The 22,950-nt window shown below is 40.7% G+C and overlaps 1 protein-coding gene across 4 annotated transcripts; it reads left to right on the top strand.

The window, feature by feature from the left end:
- The first annotated feature begins 437 nt into the window (after window positions 1-437).
- Window positions 438-21,160, top strand: LOC121476454 (tripartite motif-containing protein 34-like). 4 transcript variants are annotated; one of them, XM_041730490.1, is made up of 8 exons: window positions 438-723; window positions 6,438-6,925; window positions 7,793-7,888; window positions 8,665-8,895; window positions 15,507-15,529; window positions 16,780-16,880; window positions 17,186-17,212; window positions 17,577-21,160. In XM_041730490.1, the coding sequence occupies exons 2-8, from the start codon at window positions 6,506-6,508 to the stop codon at window positions 18,140-18,142; spliced, it is 1,464 nt and encodes a 487-aa protein (XP_041586424.1). In that variant the 5' UTR covers window positions 438-723; window positions 6,438-6,505; the 3' UTR covers window positions 18,143-21,160. The 4 variants fall into 4 exon arrangements, with proteins under 4 accessions (XP_041586424.1, XP_041586426.1, XP_041586427.1 ...); XM_041730491.1 differs by lacking the exon at window positions 438-723 and adding an exon at window positions 2,800-3,021; XM_041730492.1 differs by lacking the exon at window positions 16,780-16,880 and having other exon boundaries at window positions 17,577-17,678.
- Window positions 21,161-22,950: the final 1,790 nt, after the last annotated feature.

Genomic DNA, 22,950 nt, shown 5'->3' with positions numbered 1-22,950 from the left:
GTTGTCTTTGAGTTTTGTTGACTGTATCCTTTGCTGTGCAAAAGCTTCTGATCTTGATGAAGTCCCAACAGTTCATTTTTGCTTTTGTTTCTTTTGCCTTGGTGGATGTATCTTGCAAGAAGTTGCTGTGGCCGAGTTCAAAAAGGGTGTTGCCTGTGTTCTCCTCTAGGATTTTGATGGAATCTTGTCTCACATTTAGATCTTTCGTCCATTTTGAGTTTATCTTTGTGTATGGTGAAAGAGAGTGGTCTAGTTTCATTCTTCTGCATGTGGCTGTCCAATTTTCCCAGCACCATTTACATTTTGGACTGGATAATTCCTTGCTGTGGGAGCCGTCCTGTGCACTGTAGAACAGTTAGCCGTACCCCTAGCTTCTACCCACTAGATGGCAGTAGCACCCCCCAGGTATGACCACCAAATTTGTCCTCAGACTTTGCCAAACGTCCCTTGGGACAAGCCCTGGCCTCCCCCACTTGAGAACCACTGAGTTAAAGCATTTTTCTTCCAGTGGCTCTACAGGACTGCTTCCTGTTGGGCCCAGAAGCTCCTTCCTCTGTCATCTTCCTTCGGCTCTGAGGATTTCACTTTCATTTTCAAGCCAGCAGCTCAGGAGGAGCTACGCAGACCCAGCACCTGTTTGGTGAGGAAATGCTGACGACGCCTGCCCTGGCTGTTCTTCACCACTTAAATCGGGAGTCAAGACTTCTCTGCTGGGGCCTACAGGTGCGTTGGAAAGTTAATGAGGGTCTGTGTGTGGAAAGGGAGAGGGTAGGAGAAGCTAGAAAGAAGGTACTATGTACAAGGTACAAGTTATGTGAGTTTATTGTGTGGCCCAGACTTGCTCTGACGGGAATCAAAGTCAGCTTGCCAACTTCCTGCTCTGAAAGCAGACAGATGGTGGCCTTGACTCTGGAGAGGATGGCCTAGAGAGAAAGGAATGCCCAAGAGGTGGAGGGCATTGTTTCTTTCCTGGAGGGGCCCTTCTTTCTCCAACCTGTGTCCATCCTCATCCCCTTTCTATTCTCTAGTTCGAATTATCTAACTGGCTGAAGAGAATTGGGTCCTTTTCCTCTCTTGCTCTCTGTCTCTCTTTCTCAAAGATGAACAGAAAGTATTTTCTCTTCTGCCCACGTCTACCTGCTTGAAAAAAAGCTGGCAAAAGAGGTCCTTGTGTTCCAAATGTTTGAAAGCCCAAGCTCCTAGAGTGGAGCATGAGACAGAATGGAGTTTGGAGGGCATGACCGGGGTAATATTGAAGCTGATTCTCTCATTCCTCTCTGGCAAACCAACCAAGGGGCTGTCTATGGCCTTGCTGACATCTCCTTAGCTGCTGGTCTGTGGAGTGATGTGCCTGCCACCTGTCTCTGTGGTCCCCTGTCACCCTGTGTTCTTGGGAGTGCCAATCTCAGGAGTATCCTTGCAACTTTCCAGAATAGGCCCAAGTACTCTTGCTCCCAGTAGCCCACTGACCCATCCTTACCTGCCTTAGGGCTCTTTCTTCATCATTCTTCCTCTGTAGACACACCTTTGCATGGTTACCTCAATTCTTTACTATTTTTCTTCATTCAGAACTAATTAACAGGGGTTGATTATTGCTCAAAAGGGGCCATACACAGTGATGGATTTATTATATACCTTCTGACACATGCCCATTCCATCCTGTTCTCCGGTCTCCCCGGGAGTCTATGGTTTACTCCTGGATAGGGTACCTTTCTGCTCAGACACTAATTGTGCCCCACAGTCCCAAAAAAAAAGCCCAGCACACAGGAAAAAACAGATTTATTATTTCTTTCTTTATTTGAACAATTGATTCATAGGAACTAAAGCTGCTGGTTTAAAAAAAGTGCAATGAATATGCATTCAACATGCACTAAATGTTAAATACATAATAAGATCTTATAGTCTAGTTGGGGAGAGATTGTACACAAACAGATAATGGATATGTATACAAGAAGGTGACTAATATTATGGGGTAACAGTTTGTAAGTGTCAAATGCAGTGACCTGATAAAGGCCTCGTAACTGTAAGTAGTTTTCATAAAGGCCTCATTATGAGGAAATATTTGAGTAGAATCTTAAGAATGTGAGGGATTTAAAGGCTTTAGTATGGGTTTTCTACCAAGATTGAAAGGAGGTCAGTGTGGGCTGGGGCAGAATAAGCAGGGAGAAGAGAAGGGGGTGGCCTCAGGTGTTAGAGGCAGGAGGAGGAGGTATATAATGTGGCCCTGACTAGAAGGTGGGGATGATGACTGCCTCATGCTGGATGACATGTATTTGAGCCAAGTAAGGGTAACATGACTGGTACTTGCTTTGAGGAACACTCTACTCAATGATGTAAGAACAGAGATGGCAAACTGAGGAAGGGCAGTGATAGTTTCAGGGAGAATAGTTTCCCAGAATCCATGCAGGAAGACATATGGCTCCTGACAGGATGATGGTAGTGGAAATGATTGGAACTAGTTTGAAGAAAACATTTTTAGCATCCTCTGATGAACTAATGAGATCAGGAACAATTTAATAAAAGTGGTCGTGTTACAGAATGACTTTTTTTAATTGACTTGTTAAAAATATTACTTTTTAAAAATATATTTGCCAGACAGCTTGAGCTCTTGGAGAGAGGGTCATGTATGGGGGGTTGAGAGGGGGAATGCAAATTTAGTCCTGAATTCTAAGGAGTTTCTGAAGCAGGAACTCCCAATATAGAGTTATGGGGAGGGAAACCACAATATTTCTGAGTATTCTGAGTTCCCCAGGTCTCTTCATGTCAAAAATAGGTCCTACTTCCCCCACTGGAAGTTTCTGGCCCATGAAACCAAGAAAAGTGGCTAGGATGCTGTTTGAAAATTCACAGAACATCCTTTCCTGCACACCACTTCCTGGAGATGCTTATTTTACTATGTGACCTGCAGAGAGGCATAGAGTTGCATTATCATGAGTCCAGGTGTTAGGAGAAGACTCAAGTATAGGATATAATCATCTGACACTTGTGACAGCCAGCTGACATGGGACTTCCATCAGGCAGGTACTACTTGTATTCCCTTCCTATCTTCTTGACCACTGCTGGACTCTCAGGTCACTCTTGGACTTTGGTGGGGTCACTACCTATGTGTGGGGGACTGGCTCCTTTATACCATCTTCCTTCTGTGGCCAGTGTGGTGGCAGCTAATTTGACATCGATTTCTTGTAGCCCCACTGTGAACCTGAGGTTTATAACCCCATGGTAGAGTTCATGGTCCACTCCCCTATAGACTTTAGTTGTTTCTCAGTGTTGGACCCTGGCTCACGGGTGCCAACGTGTCCGGGTGGATGCCCCAGAGACTCAGACCCCAGACAGGCAGATGCAATTAGCAAGAGGGTTTATTGAACATTTGCGCAAACGGGCTCTCCGCCTCCAAGGAGGAAAAGAGCCCCGATTAGCAATTACAGGTATTTTTTAAAAGGCAAAAGGAAAGAAACCGCCTAAAGACAAAAGAACCGCGGGAGTCGCATAGCGTCCAGGTTGATTTCACAGAGGGTCAACATGAACCTATTCAGGGACATTCCAATCAGGGTGTGGGGGAAATGGTTTTCTTATCACAAACAGAATGCTTTTAGTTGCTAAAATTTCAGGAAGGCGCCTGGATGGGCTGCCTCTGGATTAGGGCTGGCCCTACTTACAAGAGGGGAGGTTTCTTCACTCAGCATTGGTTGGATACTGAATCGAATGAAGGATAACAGAGAACCCCATCCCTATGGTTGGCTTTTAGCTTCAGTTGTAAGCAGAGGTGGATATTATCATGTTGTGTAAACCCCTGGTCTTGCCAGTCATTAAAGCCTGATCTGACCAAAGTCATTGTAACTAGGAGCTAATAACATATGGCCTTTGGACAACTTTCAGTATCTGTACCATTGGCTAGATAACATTGGCCAGCCCACATTCAGCTTTATTTTCACCAGGTTCACTTCATGGGTGATTGGAGAAGTGACATATTTCTAGACCTAACTTTATCTTAATACAGCTTCCATCATGCCCCTATTTTTCTCTTTTTAGGGGAAAGGGAAGATTTTTTTTTTTTTTTTGGAAAGGGAAGATTATAGTTTGTTACACAGCTGAGTTCTTTCTTTTATTTCAACTGTGTTAGCTTCCTAAGGTTTTATAATAAATTATGGGTTAAAACAGGAATTTATTCTTCCACAGTTCAGGAAACAAGTCCAAAGTCAAGATGTTGGCAGAGTCGGTTTCTTCTCTAGGTAATAAGGGAGAATCTTGTTTCATGTTTCTCTCCTAGCTTCTGGTTAGTGGTTTCGTGAGATCCTTGGTGTCCCTTGCCTTGCTGTTGCATTGCTCCAGTGTCGGCCACCATTGTCACATGGCCTTTCTTCCCTGTATGCAATGTTCCCTTTCTTCTTCTTAAAGGACACTTGTCATTGTCACTGGATTTAGAGCCCACCCTATTCCAGTATTACCTCATCTTAACTTGATTACATTGGCAAAGACTTTATTCCCAAAAAATATCACATTCACACAAGTGATATCGATATGGGGGATAGAATTCAATTATTTAAAACAGGTATCATAACATTAATATCTACTGAGATCTTCCCTTTTTTTTTTTTTGCCTCACAGTTTCTTGTCCATAATGAACCCAGGTTCTGAGAATCAGCAGTGTCACCACATTACCACTCTGTGATGCCTTCTGACTGACTACCACCAATAGTTTTAGGTTTGGGTTGCCATTCCCATTCATGTGATTTAGCAGGACGTAAACCAGTCAGGTTCAGGTAGCTTATCTGGGGCATACAGGACAGGAGATACAGCATAGCATCATGACTGTCTCATGTCAGTCATGAGGGTCCACACAGTGATATGGAAGGTACTTTATCCCCTTCAAGAGGTTACTTGTTAGAGAACAAGACCAGGTGGTATGTATGAAACTAACATAGCTTAGGTAAGTCTTGGGGCAATAGATTGATTACCTTGTAAGAGCCATGAGAGGAGCTTCCAAGACCCTACCAGCAAATATTTCATTACAAGAGTAACAACCCACTTGTGGAAGCAGAGGTCTGTACTTATGAAAAATAATAAAAATAAATCAAAGTACTAGAAGAAGGTAATGCCAGTATCCTTTTTTTATGGGAGAAAGGAGAAAGGATGTAAGCCTGATGATGACTTTTTTTTTGTTATATATCCAACCCAACTCCCAATCTTGTCTCTTTTCTCTTACCTTCTCTCTCAGCTTCATCTGCTTCTCTGTATTCCCTCCAGCAGCCTGTCCTACAATTCCTATCACTGATCCCTGCTTTTTGGAGAGAGACTTTCTCTTTTACATCATTTAGGAAGTGTCACTCTTTTGGTCTCTACAGGCGCATTAATGCCAAAAGCTTAGCAAATCTCGGCACACCAGGCATATGGGCATTTTAAAACCTGTACGTGTTGTATTTTCCATCAGCAGGACATTCATGCATGTGAATTCTCCTATTTGGCAAATTATTAGTTCTTCCAAAACATGGACCTCTGAGTGGTAGTGTTTATCACACCTACCAGACATCTGAATGAGGATCCTGAAGACATTGTATTCACCCTAATTCAACTTAGTGAATGAAATAATTTTTATAAGCTACTTCATTCAATTTAAACAGTTCAATAAAGTACTCATTTCTCAAGGACTTTCATATGAAGAATAAATAGGTTCTATAATTCTTAGTGATAAAATTCCTTCCCTATTGTGGCCTTTGCTATTTCTGTGAGTGTCTCTGGAAGTGAATATGAAAGAATGGAAGGGTTCTATATGGGACAGGCATATTTAGAGGTAAGCATTTCTTATGTTGAAATTATATCTGTGGTCCCAATGTTTATCTATTTGAAAACAGGTAATTAATGGAACAAAAAGATGAAAGGATGATTAAAAGAAAGAATTTCATTACCTAAGGAGAAATGAGGAAGTTCTTTATAAATTAATCAAAGGTTGTGTTCCTGTGCATTCTAGGTACTAGAGATACAGCAGTGAATAAAAACAAAGTACCTGATCTATGTAGGGATTATATTTTAGGGGGAGGATATTTAAGGAAAAGATGTCATATATCGTATAATATAATAAGAAAAAATGGCAAATGTACAACAAATGGTATATTAGTAATTGTGCTATAGATAAAGTAATCATGTTAGGTCCTTCTGATGAAAAAAATATTTAAGGAAAGGGTTGAGTGAAGTGTAAGAGGAAGTCGTGCAAATATCAAGGGGAGGATCCTTCCAGGCTGAAAGAAGAACAATTGGAGAAGAAGCCTGAGGCATTAGCAGCTTTACCAGGCCACTGAATTTCATTGCCCTTTCTTCTTTTTTTTTTCCCTCTTTCTTTTTGTCCTTCAACATTTCAGTCTTGGCCAATCCTTAATATCTGCACAATTATTATTCTTTTACATTTCTGCCAATCTTACCTTATCCCTTTTCAATCTGCCCAGCCATCCAGGAACTTTTAAGCAAGAAGAGCCTCAGGAGCAACTATAGGAAGAGCCAAGGAAGACGTACTATGGCTTTAAAAATCTTGAACATACAGGATGAGGTATCCTGTCCCATCTGCCTGGAGCTTTTGACAGAATCCCGGAGTCTAGACTGTGGTCACAGTTTCCATCAAGGCTGCATCGCTGTGAATAATAAGGAGGCAGAGATCAGCCCCAGAGGGGAAAGCAGCTGTCCTGTGTGTGGTGTCAGATACTCACTCTGTAACCTATGGCATAATCAGCATCTGGTCAACATAGTGGAGAGAATCAGAATGTTTAAGTTGAACCCAGAAGAGTTGCTGAAGAGAAACCTCTGTGTGCGCCATGAAAAGAAGCTCCTGCTCTTCTGTAAGGAGGATAGAAAGGTCATTTGTTGGCTTTGTGAGCGGTCTCAGGAGCACCGGGGACACCAAACATTCCTCGTGGAGGAAGTAGTCAAGGAGTATCAGGTAAGGCCCAGGATGGAGGGAGACAGGAGGGAAGATGGTACTTGGTGGGAAATCTCACCTTTCCATCCTTCTTTACTCACCTTGGCACTATGATACTGAGCCCTGTAATATTCCATGTATGTCTCTTATACTATGCTAAGCTTCCAATGCCTAAAGGACAATTCTGCGTATTCCTTACACTTACATAAACGGTGAGCCTTGGGGGGCTTGGATGGCTCAATTAGTTAAGTCTCCGATTCTTGGTTTCAGCTCATTTGTGATCTCAGAGTCATGAGATTTAGCCCCACATGGGGCTCTGCTCTCAGCAAGGAGTCTCTTCCCCTTTCTCTCTCCCTCTGCCCCTCCCCCACCCCCACTCTAACAAACACACACATATTCTGTCTCTAACATAAATCAATAAATCTTAAAAAAAATAAAGAATGAGCATAGAATCTAGAGCCTAGACTCTTGGCCAAGAGTGAGAAGTTTTCCTTTTTTCTCTTTTGTTATATGGGTCAGGGATTCCTTTCACAAACTTGGCTCTCATAGTTCCCTCAGCAGGATCATTGCTGTTCCAACCTTGTGGATTGAATGTGGAAAGAGTGTCAGTAAGAGTATGGGATTTTTCTTGCTACAGCAGGATCAATCTTCTATGAAAAGAGAGAATTAGGCTACTCTTGGTGAGGGATGGTGACTTCCACCACCCAGGTACAAATGATGTATTCTCCTTAGCTTTTCTCTCATATCATAGATTCTAATCACTGTTTCTGTTAACTGGTCTCTTCTGAGATCAGCATGATTTCTTCTCCATTCATTCTTTGCTGAGAAAGCTCATAGGTTGATGATGTCTCCTAATGTGAGTCGTCTGATGTGACTTTTCTCTCACAGGAGAATCTCCAGGCAGCTGTGGAGAGGCTGAGGAAAGAGCAGCAGAAAGCTGAGAAGTTGGAAACTGATATCAGAGGAGAGAGGACTTCCTGGAAGGTAGGAAGAGATGCTTTCTAATGGGTTTTTGACACAGGAATCTTGGCAGGACCTTCAGTCCAAATCACAAGGAAGCCCCTTCTTTGTTCCCTGGCACCGAATGCATCCAGAAGCTATTTGATTCTTCGTCCTGTCCCAGTTACAATTGAGGGTTGGAGAGTGGACATGTTACAAGTACACACAGGGATTTGGAATTGAGCATAAAGACAGATTCTTTGGTGAAGAAGGATAGAGAATTCTGTCTTCCATTCCTCTTTTCCAATGAAGCTCTGATACCTTTGGTGAAGGACTCTGGACAAAGGACCAAGATTTAGATTCCCTAAGGTTTAAACTTGGAAATGTGGTAATGCAGGGAGATGTGAATGTCCAATACAGCCACATACAACTTAAAACCTCATTTAGGTATTACATTCCATCCCAGGGTTGGCCTGGATAAGACAGTCTGAGGCTTGCTTTGGTATGGTGACTGGGTGCCTGGCACTGAGGGGGGCACTTGATGGGATGAGCACTGGGTGATATGCTATATGTTGGCAAATTGAACTCCAATAAAAAGATAATTTAAAAAAAAGACAGTCTGAGGCTTGCTTTTTGGTATGTACTAAAGGGAAAACAGTAGGAAAAATACCCAGCTTTCCCCAAAATTGACCCCATGCCTCCATTTCCCTCTTGATTAGAACTCAGTGAAAAAATATTTCTTTTCCTGGCTCGTAATCCCTTACACAGTAGGCTTTCAGGCAGATAGATTCTTTATCTTTTTTGTTTGTCTAATCTTGCAGTGCCAGATACAGACTGAGAGACAAAGAATTAGAACAGAATTCAATCAGCTTAGAAGCATTTTGGACAGTGAAGAGCAGAGAGTTCTGCAAAAATTAGAAGAAGAGGAAAAGAGGATACTGGATAACTTGGCTGAGGGTGAGGCTGAGCTGGCTCAGCAGAACCAGTTGGTGAAAGAGCTCATCTCAGATCTGGAGCATCGCAGTAAATGGTCAACAGTGGACCTGCTGCAGGTAAGAAGAATCCCCCAATTTGGAATTCTTGAAACACAATTTATGTTACCTTCATTTCTGTGTCTTTGGGCTCTGATCTCAGTGTTGACACTAAAAGGTTCCTTTCGCTTTGTGAAGCCCCTCTTTGCCATCCATTCAAAATATCACGGACCGTTTAATATAAGCATTGCAGGGGAGTGTCCTACTTTATTATTTTATGAAGTAAGGAAATACACTTGAAGATCCATGGGATCCAGAGATATTCTCTATACCCCTATTATCTGTGATCCAGTGTTGGACATTTGTCAAACTTTTTTCATTTATTTTAGCCACAGGAAAATACATGCATTTTCAGGTTTAAGAAATGAATCCTTTTTTTAATTTAAAAATCTGTATTTATTATTATAAATTTCTCCTCTTAGATTTTTTTTTTTAAGTATAAAGAGAAAGAACATTGAGCCTTTTCTTAGGAGGATGGGAAATATATGGATAGGAAGTGTCATACTTGAGTGGTAAGATTCTGTGTGCAAGTGTGTATATGAGTGTATGTGTATGTCAGAAAGGTTGCTGGTGTCAGGGAATTAGGTTGGTGCAAACCTATAGAGACTTGAGAGAACAATTTGAACTAACATTAAAATTTATATAATATTTTCGAAGCATTATTAGTGTGACTATGATCCTGATGGTCATTAAGGGAATTCCAGAATTTTCTGGAATGATGGTATGATGGTCATTAAGGGAATTCCAGAATTTTCATATTTTTTGCTTGATTTCCTGTCTATTTCTTCCCTTTCTTTGCTGTATTTCCAAAATACTTTTTAAAATTCTTGTTATCAAGCAGAAGGATAATTGATTTTCACATATTGGCTTGTTTCCTTTCTCTCTGATACTTGCATTTTAGTCCTTTTTTCTTTATTCTTTTTTTAGTTCCCTTTTTTTTTTTTTTTTTTTGCTTTCAGATTAATTTGGGATAGAGGTTAATAACTCTTCTTCTTCTTTTTTGTTTTTCTTCTATCAGAATCACCTGGAGTGCTATTTTAACGTTAGGTCCTCAGATCCATTGTAGTAAAATAGCTTTTGCATTTTTTTAAAGATTTTATTTATTTACTCGTGAGAGACAGAGAGAGAGAGGCAGAGATATAGAGGGAGGAGTAGGCTCCCGGAAGGGAGCCCTATGCAGGACTCCATCCCCAGACCTGGGATCATACCCTGAGCTGAAGGCAGATGCTCAACTGCTGAGCCACCCAGGTGTCCCACCCAGTCTTTGCATTTTTTACCAGGATCTCTAAGTGATTATGTCACCAGACAAACTTTAATAAACTTACAATAGATGTTTTCAACAAATTGGGCTGGGAAAACAATATCCACAAGCCAAAATATAAAGGTAGACCCCTGCTTCACATCATATACAAAAATTAACCCAAAGTAGATAAAAAAAAAAATCTAAAAGTAAGGAAAGTGCAAAAATTATAAGACTCTTAGAAGAAAACATAGGTATAAATCTTTGTGACTTGGAATTAGGCAATAGCTTCACAGATATGGTGCTTAAGAACACTAGCAACCAAAAATAAGGTAAATTGGAGCTCATCAAAATTAAAAATTGTGCTTCAAAGGACACCATGTAGAAAGTGAAAACAACATCTCACAGAATGGGAGAAAATATTTTCAAATCATACATTTGATAAGGTTTAATATTCATGATATATAGAAAACCTCTTACAACTCAACAATAAAAAAGGCAACCTAGGATGCCTGGGTGGCTCAGTCAGTTAAGCATCTGACTTTCGAATTTATCTTTTTTTAAATTTTTATTATTATTTTTTAAATTATTTTTTCATTGGAGTTCAATTTTCAACATGTAGCATATCACCCAGTGCTCATCCCGTCAAGCACCCCCCTCAGTCACCCCCAACCTCCTTCCCCCCTCCCTTTCTACCACCCCTTGTTCTTTTCCCAGTGTTAAGAGTCTCTCATGTTCTATCTCCCTCACTGATATTTCCCACTCATTTTCTCTCCTTTCCCCTTTATTCCCTTTCACTATTTTTTTTATTTTTTATTTTTATTTTTTTAAAAATATTTTATTTATTTTTTCATGAGAAACACACACACACAGAGGCAGAGGCAGAGGGAGAAGCAGGCTCCATGCAGGGAGCCCGCCGTGGGACTCGATCACGGGTACCCAGGATCACACCCTGGGCTGAAGGTGGCGCTAAACTGCTAGGCCACTGGGGCTGCCTTTCACTATTTTTTTATATTCCCCAAATGAATGAGACCATATAATGTTTGTCCTTCTGTGATTGACTTACTCCACTCAGCATAATACCCTCCAGTTCCATACACGTCGAAGCAAATGGTGGGTATTTGTCATTTCTGATGGCTGAGTAATATTCCATTGTAGACATAAACCACATCTTCTTTATCCATTCATCTTTCGATGGACACTGAGGCTCCTTCCGCAGTTTGGCTACTGTGAACATTGCTGCTATGAACATTGGGGTGCAGGTGTCCTGGTGTTTCACTGCATCTTTAGGGTAAATCCCCAGCGGTGCAATTGCTGGGTTATAGGGCAGTTCTCTTTTTAACTCTTTGAGGAACCTCCACACAGTTTTCCAGAGTGGCTGCACCAGTTCACATTCCCACCAACAATGCAAGAGGCTTCCCCTTTCTTCATATCCTCTCCAACATTTGTTGTTTCCTGTTTTGTTTATTTTCCCCATTCTCACTGGTGTGAGGTGGTATCTCATTGTGGTTTTGATTTGTATTTCCCTGATGGCCAGTGATGCAGAGCATTTTCTCATGTGCTTGTTGGCCATGTCTATGTCTTCCTCTGTGCAGAAGAATGAAACTAGACCACTCTCTTACACCATACACAAAGATAAACTCAAAATGGATGAAAGAGCTAAATGTGAGACAAGATTCCATCAAAACCCTAGAGGAGAACACAGGCAACACCCTTTTTGAACTTGGCCACAGCAACTTCTTGCAAGATAATCCATGAAGGCAAGAGAAACAAAAGCAAAAATGAATAATTGGTACTTAATCAATATAAAAAGCTTCTGCACAGCAAAGGATACAGTCAACAAAACTAAAAAACAACCTACAGAATGGAAGAAGATATTTGCAAATGATGTATCAGATAAAGGGCTAGTTTCCAAGATCTATAAAGAACTTATTAAACTCAACACCAAAGAAACAAACAATACAATCCTGAAATGGGCAAAAGACATGAACTGACTCTTGAATTTCACTTCAAGTCATGATCTCAGGGTCCTGGGACCCAGTGCCTCATCTTGCTCTGCACTCAGCACAGGGTTGGCCTCTCCCTTTGCTCCCCTCCCTCACTCCTAGCTTGTGCTCTGTCTCTCTCTCTTTCTCAAATAATCAAATCTTAAAAAAAAAAAAAAGCAAAAATGAGAAAATCCAGTTTAAAAAATGGATAAAGGACTTGAGGGGCTCAGTTGGTTAAGCACCCACTCATGATTTCAGCTCAGTTCATGATTTCATGGGTCATAATATGGAACCTTGCATCAGGCTCCATGCTCAGTGTGGAGTCTTCTTGCCTCTGCCCCAACCCCCCCACTCACTTGCTCTCTCTGTCTTAAATAAATAAATCTTTTTTTTTTTTTTTTAGAAAAAGAGTACTTGAATAGATATTTCTCCAGAGAAGATATATAAATAGCCAATAAGCTCATGAAAACATGATTGATATTATTAGCCATCAGGGAAATGTAAAATCAAAACCACAATGATGGGATCCCTGGGTGGCGCAGCGGTTTGGCGCCTGCCTTTGGCCCAGGGCGCGATCCTGGAGACCCGGGATTGAATCCCACGTTGGGCTCCCGGTGCATGGAGCCTGCTTCTCCCTCTGCCTGTGTCTCTGCCTCTCTCTCTCTCTGTGTGACTATCATAAATAAATAAAAATTTAAAAAAAACACAATGATAATTCCACCAAAAAATGGACAATACGAAGAGTTGACAAAGAGGTGTAGAAGTTAGAACTTTCATATACTGCTAGTGAAGTTGTAAAGTGTTGAAGCTATTTTGGAAAACTGCTTGGCAGTTCCTCCAAAAGTTAAAGTTACCATATGGCTCAGCAGTTCCATTCCTGGGAATTAAAACAGGTCCACACCTAAGCTTGTATACAGAAGTTCATGGTAGCATTGTTCATAAGAACTCAAAAGTGGAAAAATTAACTGAAGAATGAATAGATAAAATGTGTTATACCCAAACAATGTAATATTGTTTGGCTCTAAAAAGAAATTAACACTAATAGGTGCTATAACATGAATGAACCTTGAAACATAAGTGAAAGAAGGCAGACACAAAAGGCCCTTATTGTATGATTCCACTTATATGAAGGTTGTAATTGATAAATCCATAAACACAGATTAGATTAGTAGTTTCCAGAGTCTCTGGAGAGGAGGCAATAGGAAATGATTGCTATTAACAGTAAGGTTTCTTTTTGCCATAATGAAAATATTCTGGAATTAAATATATTTAAAGATTTTATTTATTTATTCATGAGACACACACACACACACACACACACACACACACACACACACAGAGGCAGAAACACAGCAGAGGGAGAAGCAGGCACTGTGCAAGGAGCCCGATGTAGGACTTGATCCTGGATCCCAGGATCACTCCCTGAGCCGAAGGCAGACGCTTAACCACTGAGCCACCCAGGCGTCCCATAAATAAACTAAAACCTACTAAATTGTGAGCTATAGAAGGTGAATTTTTTGGCATTTTAATTATATTATGAGTAAAAACAAAAATCTTGCAGATTTATTCCTTTTCTCTTGTTTATAGTTCATTCACAAGCTCTTCACAGCTCTTTCAACTGCCTTCATGAAGACTCGTGTTTATGTCACTTTTCCAGGCATCTGTTCCACTTATACCAGCTTCAGTTGGTATCTGGTTACTTGTAATAAAAACAGTCCTCAGTAGATAAATATTATAAATTTGGGGGGTTAACTTCCTACATTTAGATAACAGCTTCAAAGAATGACAAATGGGCCAACCAAGGAACTTACTCTTATACTAGATTAGGGAGTTTGCGTGTTCCTTTCCAACATGTTAAGATATATACTATTGATTGTGATGCTGTCCCTTCATAACCTTGTCCCTTGAAAGTTCTTATAACAACTTTCCTATTATCTGGATCTTCACTGTAGTGATAGGGATGGATCATTTTATCATATGCCTATTGTTTGCTAGAGGTATTATTGTTGTTTGCATGCTGTTGTTACCTTCAACACTGACTCAGAAGTCTGAGCTAACAAAGAAATTCCATACTTAAAAATGGATGAAAAATTAGATGAGATTTTAGGTTATTTACCTTGGGAATAAGAGGTACTTCTGTTCTTAATGTTCTTATAATAGTATTTTTACATTGGGCCATTATTACCAAAACTGGAACAGGAAGAAATAGAAAACCTGAACAGGCCAATAACCACGGAGGAAATTGAAGCAGTCATCAAAAACCTCCCAAGACACAAAAGTCCAGGGCCAGATGGCTTCCCAGGGGAATTCTATCAAACGTTTAAAGAAGAAACCATACCTATTCTACTAAAGCTGTTTGGAAAGATAGAAAGAGATGGAGTACTTCCAAACTCGTTCTATGAGGCCAGCATCACCTTAATTCCGAAACCAGACAAAGACCCCACCAAAAAGGAGAATTACAGACCAATATCCTGATGAACATGGATGCAAAAATTCTCAACAAGATACTAGCCAATAGGATCCAACAGTACATTAAGAAAATGATTCACCATGACCAAGTAGGATTTATCCCTGGGACACAATTTTGTCAAAAATTTTCCCCTGTGTTTATTAAAATCATCACGTTGTTTTTACTTTTATTCTATTAATCCAGTGATTTATTTATGTTAAACCAAACTTGCATTTCTGGGATATATCCCACGTGACCATGGTGTATATATCATCTTTCCTATTTTGCTGGATTCAGTTTTTTAGTATATTGTTAAAGAAGTTTACATCTATATTCATAAGAAATACTGGCCTGTAGTTCACTTTTCTTGTGATGTCTTTGTATTGTTTTTGCATCAGGGTAGTATTGGCTTCATAGAATGAGTTGGGAACTATAACCTCCTTTTCTATTTTTTGGAAGAATTTGTGAAGTATTTCCATTATTTCCACTTTAAATCTTTAGCAAAATTCACCAGTGAAGCCATCTGGGTCTGCCTTCTTCACAGGAAATTCTTTATTTCCAGTCTAATAGCTACATGTTTTAGGAGTATTCAGATTTTCTATTTCTTCTTAAATTAGCACTGATAGTTTGTCTTTCTAGGAATTTGTCCATTTCACGTGGATTATTTAATTTGTTGGCATACAATTGTTCATAGTTTTATTTTTTATTTTTTTTTTTGTTCATAGTTTTATATTTCTATTAGTTTGTGTAAAACTCAGTAGTAATGTGTTCCCTTTCATTCCCAATTTTAATAATTTGTCTTCTCTGTTCTTCATGGTATGTCAATTTTGTTGATATTGTCAAATAGTTCACATTTGATTTCTCTGATTTTCTCTAGTGTTCTTCTATTCTATCTTTCATTAATCCTGCTCTAATATTTATACACCTTGACTCTTGTTTTCTCTCTTCTTTCTAGGACATGAGTGGAATCATGAAATGGTATGTATGGGTGACCGTGGGGTGGTGCTTTTGTGTTATTAAGAAAGGATTGTAGCCATATGAGTGTTCTGATGGTCAATCAGAATAAAAAGTCTTCCAAATCAGGGAAATTTGGATGTAGTATTATTTTAAATTGTTGGTCATAGACAAGGATTTAAGTGCTCCATATGTATGGGGGAATAGATCACATTCTATGGTGGTGAATTTAGTGGTCAGAGTTCACAGAATTAGGGACAGTAAGGATAATAAGGATCAGGGATTTTACGATCAGGCTTCTACGACTTTACTTTGTCCTTGTCTCATTCCTGTATTCCATCCATGCCTATCTTATCACATGGAGGGCTTCAACAAGCCCTAAAATAGGTTGTAGGAGCAGCTCCTTTATATTTACTTTGCTTGCATGAGAATATACAAGGGTCATTCTACAAGGTTCTCTTTAGATTAAAAACAACAACAACAACAACAACAAAAACAACAACAAGAACCCTGAGCCTCAGGCTTAGTGACATTGACTGTGGTGCCATAATTAATCTCTTCCTATTCACACTTGTTAGAAGCTTATATAGGAAAGTAGTTCTTGTGGGTTAAGTTGGCAACCTACCTGACAACATTAAATTCCTCACAAACACATGAAATACCAACAGTTTGTAGTTTGGTGGTCATAAGTTTTCCTTTACCAAGTGTTTTTAACTTTTTTTCCAGAGCTCCTGAAATCTCAAATGTTATTTGTATGGTCACACACCACTGGGATTCAGGCTTTGGGTGAGGGCACAAGCTCACAGGCTCTCAAAAAGAGACCTGTGGATTTCATATCATAGCTAGCATCTGCAGCCTCACTGCTGGTCTCTCTGCCTGGGAAGACTCATCTATGGCCTCCATGAAAGACCCACCGTGATAACTTTCTCACAGACTGCATACATTTTTTAGAGGTAGCAAAGGCTTTTCCTACATGTTATTTCATCAAATTTTCTATTATGTCCATGAGGTATCAAGAAAAAGATTAACTATTCCATTTTTAGAAGAAGAAACTGAGATGAATACCTTCCCAAGGTTATACAGATAGTAGATGAGAAGGTAGACATGAGCACATTTCTTCTGGCTTCAGCATTAGGACTCTCCCTTCTCCCCAACTCAAGCTTTTCAGGGAGGAGGGTTCAAGTGCATCAGTGGCATGGAAAGAGAGAGGAAGCCAGTCATATTGAAGGATACACGGTAAGAGAAGTAGGATCAACATTTTTTGTCATGCCTAGGAGTGAGATCTGGACACTGAAGAAGCCAAAAACTATTTCCAAAAGACTGAAGAGTATATTCCATGCTCCAGATCTGAGCACAATACTGCGCATGTGTAGAGGTGAGGAGAGCCAGGACAAGATGGGTGAATGTGGGACTCCTGTGGTGTCAGTGACTAAAGTGGGGGGCTGGTATAGTTTCAAAGAGAGAATAGAAAGGAGGAGGGTATTCACAGAAGATGGATATTGCTGAGAGAGATGTGGTTAAATCTACGGGGGAATGGCTAGATGCCTAGTCCATCCTCTCATTCACCAGTTCATAGCCTCACAGGGCTCCCCTCTGCTGGCCTTACTATGGAGAAGAGATAGGCATTAGTGCTTAGTCATTTGCTTCTAGTCAACATCACTGACTCTCTTATCATTTCAGAGCTAACACAAGTCCAGTGCCACTGGGGTAAGAAGAAGTTACTGGTTCTTCAAATCTCTGTGCTCTAATCCCCTTTCAGAAACTTGCAATTTCAGTGAGATCTCATAATCTTAGCTCCATGTGTTAATATATATAATATTCTCTCTCTGTATGTATATATATATCTTTTTTTAGTATATATATATATATATATGTGTGTGTGTGTGTGTGTGTGTGTGTGTGTGTGTATGAAATACAATTCTCCAGTGTCTTACTCTTTTCCCCAATCCATCAATAAAAGTTCTACCAAATCATTTCCCAAGTTCCCTCTTTATAATGTCAGCAGATAAACCAACCCCATACTTGTCACCTGATCTTACTTTTCTTTCTTTCTTTTTTTTTTTTTCTGCAGTGGACATCACACTGAATCCAAGCAACTTAAATCTAAGCCTTGTCCTTTCAGAAGACCAGAGACAAGTGATGTCTGTGCCAATTTGGCCTGTTAAGTTTAGTAATTATGGTATCTTGGGCTCCCAATATTTCTCCTCAGGGAAACACTACTGGGAAATAGACGTGTCCAAGAAGACTGCCTGGATCTTGGGGGTATACTCTAGAAAACGTTTCCATAATATAAATCTTGGTGTTAGACGAGGCACAGATAATCAAAATGTTTACTCTAGATACAGACCTCAATGTGGCTACTGGGTCATTGGGTTACAGAATAAATTTGAGTATAAGGCCTTTGAGGAGTCATCTACATCTCTTCCCATGGTCTTGACTATTTCGATGGCTGTTCCTCCCCATCGTATTGGGGTTTTCCTAGACTATGAAGCAGGGATTGTATCATTTCTTAATGTCACAAACCACGGGTCACTCATCTACAAATTTTCTAAATGTTGCTTTTCTCACACTGTGTATCCATACTTCAATCCTTGGAACTGCCCCGGGCCTATCACCCTGTGCCCACCACGCTCCTGAACCTTCTTGACTCCTCATCCACTTATATGTAGCACCCCTTGTCTTGGGGCTCATCTGCACCTGAGTTTATGTTCACCATTCTAAACACCTCTTCCTTACTTTCTCCTTCTTTTATGTTAGAATGCCATAGAATTGTGCAATGCTTTTCTCCATATACTGAACATACAACTTTTACCCTTTTGTTCCTCATTTAATTCAGCTATCTTTATAGTTCTGTTATCATTGTATTTTATTGATTATTCTGTGGGGTTAAGCCTATGTTAAGCCTTGATTTTTTTTTTCATAGATTATTGAGGCTCTGTTCATTATTGTCCTATTGGATAATTTGCATTAATCTACTTTTAAGTTCACTCAGTCTTTCTTTTGTGATTCTAAATTTCTCTTAAGCCAGTCCAGGATTACTTTTTTGAGTGATTGAAGCTTTTAGTTTTAGTATTTCAATTAATAAAACTATTTCTATTTGTCTTTTGGAATTTCCTATTTGATGATTATTATAAGCATATTTTCTTTAATAGGCTTTACCCTAGTTATGATAGTTACGGTGAAGTTCTTATCTTCCTTGTTGTAAGTCCTGTTTTAAATGCAGTATCTGCATTATCTTGAAGTTGTTCTCCACTGATCACCTTGTTGTTGAGTATGGACTATTTTAGTTTCTCTGTAGGTTAAACCATTTTAACATGTACCTTAAATTCCCCAAGGGGAATTGTGAATGAGATGTAAAGACTCTGGATTCTGTTTATTTTTCTGAAGGACATTTATTTTTCAGGCAATTAATTTGGTTGATCTCAAATTCGAAAATCTCCCCTGCATTTTGCAGCAACTGAAATTCCGATCAGTTCTTTTAGGTCTATTGGGACTCCTCTGTATCCACTTCAAACATATGTTGTTCAAAGAATTGCTCTATTTGTATGTAAAATTAGAGATTTCCTCCTCTGGATCTCTCTTTTACAGGCATTCTTCTACTGGCTGTTGTAATAGCCCCAAATCATTCCTCTTGCTTTTCAAGCTAATAAGTCTGTATGCTGCTGAGTTTTAACTGTCCTGCTCACTACCAATTGAGCAAATAAAAAGCCATAAAACCAGGAAAGTCCTTCAATAGTATAGTCCCTTCTTTTAATTGTATATTACACTGTAGATTCTAAGTGTTTTGTCAGTCTCTAGTGCCTTCATGTTTTTGTTTGTTTTGTTTAATTTTTACAAATGTTCAAAGTTAATAGTGTTGACCTGTTAGGGTATGAGTACTCTTTTGTTAGAATAAATACCTCCATTATTTATGGAGGAAACAGAATCTCAGTTTTGCTTCTCTGGATATTCTAAGCTGAAAGTTCAATTTCTGAATTTTAGTGTGTGGTTTTGTTTGTTTGTTTGTTTGTTTGTTTGTTTTACAAACTGCCAGATTTTGTTCAAAGTGGTTATACCATTTCTGCACGCCTTCATATTTCAGGAAGGGAACAGTGATGGTGTGGAATAGGTGGTTAATGCAAAGATATTAAGCATAGATGTATTTTTCAGTGTATTTGGTTGAAACTGTAGAGGATTGGAGAGCTCAGAGTCCAACTGTGTGACAGGCACAGTACAATGATATTGATTGTAGTGCTCAGAAGAAAAGAACTTTCTTACCCAAAAACTTCTTCTCTGTCTGGTACTTCCTTTCCCAATCCCTCCACAGATCCAAAAATCCATTGTTTCACCTCTCTTCCTCTGAATCTCTTAACTGACCCTACACCCATGATCAATATCTTGGGACTCTCTTATGAAGCATTAGATTTGCAGCCAAGAAGAATCAGTGGGGAAAGCAGGTCTTGTCAAGATACCTAGAAACTTAGGCAAGCACAATACCTGAATTTACACTTCTCTTACCATAAATACTTTCTCACGAGAGCTGAGTATATTGGTATGTTGCATATTCCAGCTCATTGCATTCTAAGTTATAGGGAAAAAGAAATCTTTCTCAGAGCTCTGTATTTCCCTGCCTTCATTATGTCTTCTGCTTGGAAAGGAATCTAATGAAATATCTCTATTTGGCCCATGGATTTTTAATACTTTCCCATTTGAGAAAACCTTAGGGTAAAGCAAGAGTTGACACAGTTGAAGTGTATTGATGGGGACAGATAAAAAATCAATCCAAGAAAGCCATAGGAATAAGACAGAAGTGAAAGATTGATTAGTATTTGTCAAAAAGTGGAAACAACCTAAGAGTCTATCAATGGAATAAATGGATAAAGATGTAGTGTATATATATATATACACACACAATGGAATAATAGCCATAAAAAGAATGAAATCTTGCCATTCAACAACATAGATGGACCTTGAAGGTGTAATGCTAAGTGAAATAAATGAGAGAAATGCAAACACCATATCATTTCACTCAGACATGTAAACTAACAAATAAAACAAGCAAACAACGCAAAACTCATAGATAAAGAGATCAGATTGATGGTTGCTAGAGGCAGGAGTTTGGGGGTAGGCAAAATGTGTGAAGGGGGGTCAAGAAATAAAGCCTTCCAGTTATAAAATAAGTCACGGGGATATAATGTATAGCATGGTGACTTCATGTAAAAAGTATTGTGTTGCAAATTTGAAGTTGCTCCAAAAGTAAATCTTGAAAGTTCTCTTGGGGGTGGGGATTTTCTTGACTTTGTATGGTGATAGATAGTAACTTGATTTACTATAATGAACATTTCACAATGTATACAAATGTTAAATCATTATATTGTACACCTAAACTAATTTGAGGTATGCTAATTATACTTCAATAAAAATTTATCAAAGGGGAATCATATATATGTTATTGATACCAGAAGAATAACTGAATTATATGATGTGACAGCAACTGTGTTCACAGGAAGAATGGTAGGTTAGAAGCATGATTTATCATCAAGATGTTCCATTCAGAATATTACTCAGCCATTAGAAATGACAAATACCCACCATTTGCTTCAACGTGGATGGAACTGGAGGGTATTATGCTGAGTGAAGTAAGTCAGTCGGAGAAGGACAAACATATGGTCTTATTCATTTGGGGAATATAAAACATAGTCAAAGGGAATAGAGGGGAAGGGAGAAGAAATGTGTGGGAAATATCAGAAAGGGAGACAACATGAAGACTCCTAACTCTGGGAAACGAACTAGGGGTGGTGGAAGGGGAGGAGGGCGGGGGGTGGGGGTGACTGGGTGACGGGCACTGAGGGGGGCACTTGATGGGATGAGCACTGGGTGTTATTCTGTATGTTGGCGAATTGAACACCAATAAAAAATAAATTTATTATTAAAAAAATAAAAATAAATAAATAAAACCTCTTGAACGAGGGCTGGCGGGGCGCCGGGCGGCAGCTGGCCAGGGAACGGGCTCGTTTACTCAGGTTGGGCTGCGGCCGCGGGACCCGGGGCCCAGGGGGACGCCCGGTTCGGGACCCGCCGCGCCGCGCTGGGGCCGGAGCTGCCGGGGCTGCGGGGGCTGCTGGAGGGCGGGGCTGGAGGGCGGGGCTGCCGGGGCTGCTGGAGGGCGGGGCTGGAGGGCGGGGCTGCCGGGGCTGCTGGAGGGCGGGGCTGCCGGGGCTGCTGGAGGGCGGGGCTGCCGGGGCTGCTGGAGGGCGGGGCTGCCGGGGCTGCTGGAGGGCGGGGCTGCCGGGGCTGCTGGAGGGCGGGGCTGCTGGGGCTGCTGGAGGGCGGGGCTGCCGGGGCTGCTGGAGGGCGGGGCTGGAGGGCGGGGCTGCTGGGGCTGCTGGAGGGCGGGGCTGGAGGGCGGGGCTGCTGGTGCTGCTGGAGGGCAGGGCAGCTGCCCCGGGCTGGCCCGCACCCCCGCACCCCCGCACCCCCGCACCCCCGCACTGCCCGAGAGGTGCCTCCCGCCGGGGCCAGGCCGCCTCGGACCGAGGTGCTGGGGCGCGGGGCTGCGGGGTCCAGGAGGCGAGGGAGGAGGAGGCGGGCAGTGCCCGGGGCCGGGGTCGCCCTCGGGAGAGCTCCGAGGTCAGCGCGGGCGGAAAGCCCAGGCGCAAGCGGCCGCCCGGGGCCAGCGGCTCCCGCTGCGGGACGGAGGCGACGGTCCGGGCCCTCGGGGGAAAGTGGCTCAGCGAGGAGGGGAGGGAAGGGGAGCGGCGGGGCGGGGCGGGGCGGGGCGAGCCCGAGTGCAGCGCGGACCATGGCTTGGGCGGTGGCGGCGCAGCAACCTAAACAAATATCTCTAATATAAAGTGTTAAGTTTTCCTATTTCTGTATTTATTTATATTTATTTATTTATTTATTTATTTATTTATTTATTTATTTATTTATTTATTTATTTATTTATGTTGTCGTTGGTTTGTTTTGCTTTTTTTTAGGGTTTTTTTCCCCCTAGTGGTTGTTTGAGTGATGACCGTAGGCATCTTACCCTAGTAGGGTCTACTTTAGATTAATACCAAGTTAACTAGAGTAAGATAGAGAAACTTTCTTCCCACATTGCTTCATCTCCTTCCAGCTACAATGCAGCAATACTTTTAATATGGGCACCTGATCCAATGCATAGCAACGCCATGCAGGCATAAGAGTGCTTTGGTTTTTGCTTTCTGTTTTGTTTTGTTTGTTTTGTTTTGTTTTAACTGGGAAGAGAAATTCTCTTTTCCTCTGGAGTTTATATCAAGAGATTCATGTTTCCTTCATGAACTGAGAATAAAGTGAATATAGTGGAAATAAATGAATTTTGGAGAAGGACATAGATCAGATCCTGATGGCAGTGTTTGAAGTTCAAAAATAACCTTTGATTAAAATTATAACTGTCCCTAAACCCTTTTTTCTACTTAATCTAGTTTTGGTTTTTGTCATATACA

The sequence above is a fragment of the Vulpes lagopus genome, chromosome 15, assembly GCF_018345385.1.
Source record: "Vulpes lagopus strain Blue_001 chromosome 15, ASM1834538v1, whole genome shotgun sequence".
Taxonomy (NCBI): Eukaryota; Metazoa; Chordata; class Mammalia; order Carnivora; family Canidae; genus Vulpes; species Vulpes lagopus.
The sequence above is the reverse complement of the archived record's forward strand: the minus strand, read 5'-3'. Positions and strand labels throughout refer to the sequence as shown.

Excerpts from the sequence above, each read along its gene's own strand:
- LOC121476454 (XM_041730490.1), top strand. The coding sequence starts at position 6,506 with ATGGCTTTAAAAATCTTGAACATACAGGATGAGGTATCCTGTCCCATC. Across the intron at positions 6,926-7,792 it reads AAGTAGTCAAGGAGTATCAG|GAGAATCTCCAGGCAGCTGT; the intron begins GTAAGGCCCAGG and ends TTTCTCTCACAG. Across the intron at positions 7,889-8,664 it reads GAGAGAGGACTTCCTGGAAG|TGCCAGATACAGACTGAGAG; the intron begins GTAGGAAGAGAT and ends CTAATCTTGCAG.